Source organism: Gigantopelta aegis, chromosome 4, assembly GCF_016097555.1.
Source record: "Gigantopelta aegis isolate Gae_Host chromosome 4, Gae_host_genome, whole genome shotgun sequence".
Lineage (NCBI taxonomy): Eukaryota > Metazoa > Mollusca > Gastropoda > Neomphalida > Peltospiridae > Gigantopelta > Gigantopelta aegis.
This window is the reverse complement of record NC_054702.1, coordinates 20,671,128-20,681,003: the sequence shown is the minus strand read 5'-3', so window position 1 is coordinate 20,681,003 and position 9,876 is coordinate 20,671,128. Positions and strand designations below refer to the sequence as shown.

General features: G+C 36.6%; 1 protein-coding gene across 1 annotated transcript in view; it reads right to left on the bottom strand.

Moving 5' to 3' along the window:
- Positions 1–14: 14 nt before the first annotated feature.
- The window catches only part of LOC121369738 (phosphatidylinositol phosphatase PTPRQ-like), a 48,100-nt gene continuing 38,238 nt past the window's right edge, over positions 15–9,876 (bottom strand). Inside the window, exon 12 of the mRNA XM_041494795.1 lies at positions 15–224. Coding sequence (XP_041350729.1) covers positions 15–224 — 210 coding nt within the window. The remainder of the gene's footprint in view (positions 225–9,876) is intronic.

Genomic DNA, 9,876 nt, shown 5'->3' with positions numbered 1-9,876 from the left:
ATTACAACAGGTAACTACAAGACACGTGGTGGTGTGATGTCTTTGTAGGTGAACTCTCGTGCGACCTCTACTTTAATCAACTCGTCATGACACTGAAAGTAAGACCCTTTTGTCTCATGTTTAATTTGTACAATGTCTAATATGAATTTTTTCTTACTGATTTTCTGGACCAAGATGTTATAGGTTTCAGCTTTGCCCTTTCCCGCTTTGGTTTCAGCAAACACCTGTAACAAAAATAAATAACTCCAAATATGTTTGTTTTGACTATGGAAGTCTAGAGAAAACAAGCTAACAGCAATCACAAAAGTACCTTGTAGGACGAAACCTTGAATCTATGATGACATAAGCAAATCCTCAAGTTCTGGCAAAAACAGGTAGAGATATTCGGGGAAAATGTGCTAACCTGAGACCACGTGTTTTCATCATTCTATCTGTAAAATTAGTTGTAATCCATGGGAAATGCGTAGTGATTCGTTTGTAACCCTTTATAGCAGTTTGGTAGTAATGCTTATATAAATAAACGTTGTTATCCAGAGTAACGGAGTTGTAGGGTAACTGATATATAGCAGAAACGAATGCAGTTTTCCATTTGTTACATATCCTCAAAACCAGTGGCGGATCCAGAAAATCAATTTAGGGATGGGGGGCCCAGTGACATGAGGTGGAATGCCAAGGGAACTTTGAAGGAGGTTTAGAGGGGGATCGTAAAAAAAGAAAAGAAAATTAATATATAATAAAATTATAACTATCGCAAAATTTAGGGGGGCCCGGGCCTCTGAAAACCCCCAGTTTAAAACAAATTTCAACGTCTTTTCACACTAAAACGTATTTACGCCGCTTGCGTTTGCAGGGTGTATACCACCAAATCAAATCCTATAGACGACAATAGCAACATAATTATGTGGCTGAAACTCCTACCTGTAACGTACCAATCGACATAAACACCACGGATATAAATACTACCACCCCTCACCCTTAAAGTGAATCAGGAAAAATTAGGGTTAAGCTTCTCATTTCAAAGATAACGGGTAGCGTCTATGACTACCTTAGTTACGCACAAAATTTGAATACCTCTTTTTTTCTTTTTTTTTCTTCTTTTTTTAAAAATAAAATTTATTTTCCCCAGTCCATTCTGACCATGTCAAGGTTGGGGAGCCTTGAATTCATGGCCTTACATCAAAGTGATATGATTTATATACAAGTACATATCGTCGCGTGAGAGCCAAAAGGTCGTAAGTGGCAGATACGACCTAAAACGTCTTTTTTGCATATTCGGAATCGCCATCCCCGATTACATATTGTCACAAAACATCGTAGCTGTGTCTCTAATTGCATCGCTTATACAGAAGGATTTAAATGGTCGTAAGTGAATCACACATACCAATTTGCACGAAAATAGACGTAACTGACACATACGACTTTCCTCCGATTTACTTGCTGTCCATTGTGTGAACACGACTGGTCGTGTGTGGTAGATACACCCTTTTTAAATACAGTTCGTTATATAATTATGTCTGACATAGGTCGTATGTGCCAAATACGACACATATGTAGTCTTTGTTGTCGGTCTGTGATAGAAATTGCAAATGCGAAGTACAATAGAGCATACATTATGTCAATATATTTATGTGCTTGAATCCTAAAAAATAATATGACTTTTGTCGTTGTGAGAGCCCGGTCTATTTAAGAAAAACATTTGGTACTGCATGCAACGAACCATTTGGCAACAGACAGGAATGGTGTCTATATATATAAATAGGAATTGCAGTAACATTAATGTTTGTATGGTTTGCTATATTATGTGCACCATAATTATAATAATAAACATGTTTTGATGAATTTTCTTGAAAAACAAAATATCTATTTTGAAATGTTTTTAATTGAAGCAAAGTGTCCAACATGTAATTTGTATTTGTAGATACAATTTTAATTCATAATAATGTTGTATGTGGCATATACGACCAAAGTGCAAGCATAATCACACTGATTTTGGATGTACATGTATTTAATTATATGTTACGGTGATCAAATTCCGCCTTTCAGCTGCCTTTGAAGATCTACAGGATTGCCATAATGTAGGCATCATGGATTAACAATATTGCAGATACAAACGTCATTTTAAGTTATGCAGGACAAAGTCCAGTAACAAAAGACAGTGTAATCAGACGTAAGGTTAAAAGGTGAATAAAGTGAATTTGGCCTCAACATAAACGATAGCAAGATTTATGAACTTTGATTAACTATACAGTTAACAAATATTTGCAACAGAATATCCCTGTCCTGAGTCAGACACCCGATCCTATCGGAGGCCGGCCTCGGGATAGGCGTGTTCGAAACCCTAGTGGTATATGGACTATGGACACGTTAAACCAGTTACTAAGCTAAGCTAAGCAACAGAATGTTGAACGCGAACATGGCACTGTCACAATACACACACCAAAACATTAGCATAACATAGCACGCACAACAGAAGCTAAACATAATATAGCACACACAACATAAGCTGAACATGACAGCACACACAACAGGACATGAACATAACATAGCTTACATAACAGGACCTGAACATGATATATAGCATACACAACAGAACTTGGCACATCAATGCTAACAGAAAAAAAAATGTTTTATTTAACGACGCACTCAACACATTTTATTTACGGCTATATGGCGTCAGACATATGGTTAAAAACCACACAGATGTTGAGAGAGGAAACCCGCTGTCGCCACTTCGTGCGCTACTCTTTTTAATTAGCAGCAAGGGATCTTTTATATGCACCATCCCACAGACAGGGTAGTACATACCACGGCTTTGGATATACCAGTCGTGGTGCACTGGCTTCAATGACAACAAGACCTGAACATAACATAGCAAAAAGCTCAACATGTGAAAATAATCACCATAGAAAATGAACGTGACATAGCACTTGCGACAGTTTATTTGTTTGTTTTGTTTAACAACACCACTAGTGCACATTGATTAATTAATCATCGGCTATTGGATGTCAAAAATGTGGTAATTATGACTGCAGCAAGGTATATTTTATATGCACTTTCCCACATACCACGGCCTTTATCCAGTCACTTGCGACAGAACCTGAACATGACATAGCACTCACAACAGAACCTGAACATAATAGAGAATTAACAACAAAACCTGAACATGACGTGGCACACACAACAGAACCTGAACGTGACATAGTACACACAGCAGAACCTGAAGAAAACATGACAGAACACACATACAACATAACATGATCATGACATAGCACACACAAAGAACTTGAACATGGTATATTACTCACAACAGACGCAGAAAATAATTTAGCACACACAACAGAAACCGGAGGATTGATCACTTAACAATCAACCAAACACGGCAAACACGGAGAGAACACTGCACATAACATAGTCTGTATATATCACTGAACAAACATCATACATAACCCAGGGCCCTGTAACTCAAAGCACTCGTAACACTTACGTCAGACGTAGATCACTCTTAACGATTTAAACCAGTAACTCAACGTGCACGTACTTTAAGTCGTGTGCGTAAATGGCCACATACTTACGTCGGTTTCGAGGGTGGTGTAGCACACACGTAAAACCTTAACAGGTGCACACGTTGCTCGTGGCATGTAAATATTTTCAACTCGATCTTCATTTCAATATGGCGCTTTATGTTTATTTACACAACAGACATAACAGGAGACGACGCCATAATATTGGTCGTGTATTTCGAGATCGAAATAACCCTTTGGACTATATGGGAGAACAAGAAATTATAAGGAAATACAGGTTGGACAGACAAAGTATTTTTGAACTTTGCGATGTTCTAAACAATGACCTACTTAGACCTACCAATAGAGTATATTCTCTATCGGTGTCATTGCAAGTGATGGTGACGCTGAGGTATTTTGCAAACGGTTCCTTTCAAGGAGTGAACGTCAATGTACATGGGATGCACAGAATGTCGATATCTCGCAGCATTCATTCAGTTTCGAAGGCATTGTGCAACAACATCAACAAATACATAAAATGTACACCACAGAACGACTTGAGAAGCGTTAAACAAGGATTTTATGACATAGCGCAATTTCCCAATGTGGTTGGTACCATTGACGGGACTCTGATACCAATAAAATGTCCTTCAAACAATGAGGAACTGTATGTTTGTAGAAAGGGCTATCATGCCATATATGTACAAGTAATAAACGATCATCAGTTAATTTTTACTGACATCGTGACAAAATGGCCTGGTGGAACACACGACTCTTTTATGTGGAATAACTCTGCTATTCAAGAACGCTTTGCCTCTGGCGAATTTGGAGACAGTTGGTTGCTGGGTGACAGTGGTTATCCTTGTTTGCCTTTTCTGTTGACTCCCGTATTGAATCCTCAGACAAGAGGGCAGAGAAATTATAACCAAAGCCAAAGAAAAACAAGAAATGCTAGTGAAAGAGCGATTGGAGTGTGGAAGATGCGATTTCTATGTTTGCATGCATTTGGTGGTTTTCTTATGTACAGCCCAGAAAAATGTGTCAACATCATAGCTGCAACGGCTATATTGCATAACATATGCAGACAGAAGGGAATTCCTCTTATGGATTATCAGATTCACGAAAACGAAGATGATGATGACAACAATCATTATCAAATTGTTCTACAAAACCAACGAGGAATTGATGTTAGAAATGTACTTATTACAACCAATTTTTAAAACTGACTGTCTATAAATGAAACTGTTACGGGTGTGTTAAACTGTTTTGTCTCTTTAATTCAGTAAATTATATTTATTTCAAATATTCAAATCTTTAATAAAATGTGTGCTCATAAATAAAGATTAAAAAATGTACTAGTGAGGCAGTTTAATACACATTAGAATATATATTACAAGGGTGTTTATTATCAAATACATATTCAGTAACGAATCATCATTATAAAAATCACTGTTTGAAAGCCCACTAGTGTTTGTGATTTCAAACTATTCCTTCGTATGACGTGATCGTTCCATTTCCAGTTGTAATCTTTGTTTCTCGACCTCTAGGCGCTGCTTCTCTATGTCTAGTCGTTGTTTTTCTATCACAAGTCTTTCTCTTTCTATATTTATTAATTCAAGGTCCGGACCTATGAATTCACAAGACAATTTCACGCGATGGTTGTGCAGTGGTATTTGAGAAGGGGTGTCGTGGTTGGGATCTTCATTGACAATGTTGTCTTCTTTTAGACATTCTTGTGTTTTTTCAGCTATTTCATCGACGGTATGAATGGGAGACGTTACAATCATATTTACTTCGACTGGTGTTTTCTCTTCCGTTGGTTTTTCACCACTGTCTATTCCTCCATTTATACCTTCAATGGCACAGTTTCCTACCAACTCTAGAACACGTTCTTCGATCGGATCCAATGTTATTATTTCACCTTTACCCCTCCTGTTTTCGTCAGTTCTCTGCGCCTTTTAGCTTCTTTGCTTTTTACTGCAGATCTCAAATCTTGCCACCTTTTCTTCACTTCATCCGCTGTTCTAATTACTCCATGTCTGTTTGCATTTATCACTTTAGCAACGTTTTCCCACGCTTTTTTCTTTTTTTGCAAAGTAGACGTATTGAAAAATTTTGCAAACAAAATTCATAAAATATAAATTAAAAATGACTTAAACATGTGGCATATTAATGTCTTAGATACATATCACCGACACCAATACAAAATCCCCACCTTAAACACACCATTGGGTTTTACGTTACCAAACCATGTGGGTTTTCTTTTTAAATTCCCACCTCATTTATATGTATTGTATTATTAGTTTATAACATCTATAGTCGGTCCCAGCCCCACCGCCAACGTATTTTTGTAAAATAATTTCAGTCTGGCTTAACGCAGAAGGAAAGTACAAACAGTTTTGAAAATAGCAAAAATTCACAATTTTTATGAACCATTTATAAATGAATCATTTTGGAAATAAATATAATTATAATTTACTTACATATAGTACGAAAACCAGTGGCTTACCCTAAAATATCAGCCATTTTCCGGAAGTACCCAATGACATGGGCAGTCTTAAGCGGAAGTACCAAATGGATGTCATCGGAAAACGCGGTAATTATCGAACTATATGGAAGTATATTACAATTGTATTTATATCTAAACTGATTGATTTAGAAATGGTTAACCTAAAATAGTACATTTTTGTTATTTTCAAAACTGTTTTTACTTTTCTTCTACGTTAAGCTAGACTGAAATTATTTAAGAAAAACACGACGGACTATAATTAGCAAGTTTGTCCATTCGAGAGAGAGAAATGTTTTATTTAACGACGCACTCAACACATTTTATTTACGGTTATATGGCGTGAGGCATATGTTTAAGGACCATTATGATAGTGAGAAAGGAAACTCGCTCCCGCCACATTGGCTACTCTGTCAGATTAGCAGCAAGGGATCTTTTATATGCACCATCCCATAGACAGGATAGCACGTACCACGGCCTTTGATACACCAGTCGTGGAGCACAGGCTGGAATAAGAAGTAGCCCAAAGGGTCCACCATGTGGGATCGATCCGACGACCCACCGCAAGTATGTGCATAGAACTAAATATACACCGGATAGCCTATATATTATATAATAAATAACATTATTTTAAGATATAATATACCTTTATCTTTGGCAACAGCATCCACAAGTAGATTGTTGTCTTCTATGGTAAAATTGGGTTTTCTTTTCTTTTTTGGTGGGAAAGAAATCGAAGAAGACATGCCTTTGTTTTCGTTGGCTAAATGAAATGTATTGTGGGTTATTTACTTGCTAATAACAACGCGTGCAATACATGCAATGAGCTAAGGGTTGCTTACTGCACTGATATTTACACGTTCTTAGGCACTACGCAAGTGAACATTTTACGTGTATGCTAAGTGTGCTTTGCGCATTATTTTAGTTACTGGAGTAAAACAGAAGTACGTACACGTACCATACACGTATCGTACACTTAGTTACACTTCTTTGAGTTACAGGGCCCTGGAGAGATCTCTGAACACGGTAGAACCTGAAGAGATCACTGAACACAATAGAACCTGGAGAGATCATTGGACTCACAACAGAACCTGGAGAGATCACCGAACACACAATAGAACCTGGAGAGATAATTGAACACACAACAGAACCTGAAGAGATCACTGAACACACATCATAACCCGGAGAGACCACCGAACACACGATAGAACCTGGAGAGATCACTGGATACACAACAGAACCTGGAGAGATCACTTAACACACAATAGAACTTGGAGAAATCACCAGACACACAACGGAAACTGGAGAGATCACTGAACACACAATATACGCTGGACAGATCAATGGACACACAACAGAACCCGGAGAGATCACCAAATACACAATAAAACCAGAAGTGTGCACTGAACACACAACAGAACCCGGAGAGTACACCCAACACAAAACAGAACTTGGGGAGATCACTGGACACACAATAGAACCTAGAAAGATCATTGGACACACAGCAGAACCCGGAGAGATCACCAAATACACAACAAAACCAGGAGTGTGCACTAAACACACAACAGAACCCGGAGAATACACCCAACGCACAGCAGAAGCTGTAGAGTTTACTTTTCACTCAATATAACCTGGAGAGAATCCTGCATACTCAACAGGTGAACATGGATTTGATATTCAGTACACACCCTCATTGGAAACGTAAACCCTATATCCTTTGAATGAGCTTCACTTGAACCCAGTGTATCCCAAATCAATAAGCTGCTAAACATAGTTTATTCATTAAAGGATACCAGTTTCAGTTTGCTTAACTCTTCTGGTTTGTCTGTTGCACTAGTTGATAAACCAGGTAGTCTTGAAACTAGTGAAGTACACCCTGAGACAGCAGAACCATGAACTATCTGCAAAAGGACTCCAATGGTGCAAAGAACACGGAAAGAACACTGCACACAACATGACATCAGCTTTTCTGATGACTCGTCAGAAACGAATACTTGCCTAGAAAAAGAGGTTTTGTTTGGACAAGTCGTCTGATTCTGATGCACCATCATCAGACAACGAACATCACTACCACCACAGTGTTTCTGCCAGATAGAAATATTTGGGTATGGCTCTATGGAATTGAATGCAACCACAGCCGACAGAGATATGGGGGGGGGGGGGGGGGGGGGGGGTTGGGGTTTTGGGTTAGGATTAAGAAAATCAAACAGTAATGATAACAGTAATTAATTTTGTCAAAAGTTAACTTAAAAAACATTCTTCAAAAATATTTGGGTATGGCACCATACCCATTTTACCCTCTGATAGAAACCCTGCACCAGATAAGGTCACACAAAATCAGGAGTGGGTCAAAGAAAACAAGGATTTCACGAGTAGTTTTTTTTCACATTATTATTTTTCTCAATTGGTGATTTTATTTATCGTATTATTATTAACAAAAGTAAAATAACTTTTTGTACGTAATATTTTGTTTAAGCGGTGATTTTATTAATACGTACTTCTACTTGTATTCCTTTTTGAATGTTTGCTTCTAAATATTTTCTATTTACAAGCTTTCTCCTTTTTAAAAATAAATATGTGATTTGCAAAACTGAAATGTTTTAGAAGTGATGGTTCTTTCAGAATAAATATTTAACTTTAATTGATACTCTGTTGGTCGTAAATGACGCATTTAATTTAATCATAAATAATTGTCGTAACTACAGCTATTTAAGCAAATAACTAAAACACCTAATATGCTATAAATACCGCAAATATACAAAGAAATCGTAAATATTGTCAGCGTTCATTGACATTAAAACAAATTCAACATCTTAATTACTGATCAAGAAAAACAGTTTTCCTTCATTATCTCGGCTTTTAAAAAATGAATTTTGATGCACTTCCTTCTGGCTCTCACGCGACGATATATCTAATTTATTGGTATAATAATGTTATATAGTCAAATATAACAATTTGATACATAAATGCATTTGTAATGTTTCTGTATACTTTAAAGATAGGTAAAAAACAAAACAAATTGCTATGACGCATATAATGGAAATGAATGAATGAATGAATGTTTAACGACACCCCAGCACTAAAAATACATCGGCTATTGGGTGTCAAACTATGGTAATGCAAATAAATAAAGTGATGATCAACATCAATATAAAAATTCAAGACTTAAACAAAAACAGTGTAAAGAACTGTGCAAAAACACAAATATTTACAAAATTTTACGGATACTGAATTTTACTCAAAACTTAAATTTTGTGCTGTATTGGCCATTCTCAAAGAGAATGTTACACCCCTGCACCACGGTGATGTTACAGCACACGCAGGGGCATATAATGGAAAGGACTGGGAAATATAGGAGAAGAAGAAAGAAGATATAATGGTTAAAACACATAATAATAAATTGATAAATAAATAAGCAAACAAACAAACAAAACAAAACAAATAAATAAATAAACAAATAAAATAAATAAATAAATACATGGGGGGTGGGGGGTTGGGGCGGTGGGGGGGGGGGGGGGTAAATCTATACTAGCGCGAAACGAAAAAGACCTGGAATTCGAAACAAGCTATTGTTAGGAAATACATTTCAGTCAAAGAGATTAAGCCATGATGTCCATTGTTGATTAAAAATTTCGTAAATGCAATTCTTGTATAAAATAGATCTTTCTATTTCAAACTTGTTTCGCAAAATGTTTTTAACTCCATTGATATTTTATTTTTTTTTTCTGTACTTTCATACAGTAGATATAATATTTAATGTTGATAATCAACCAATTTACAAAGTTACTATTTTCGTTATTGATCATACCAAACATAACAATATCTTGACTAAAAAATAATGTCATTTCCTGTTTCAGTCAATATCCTTTC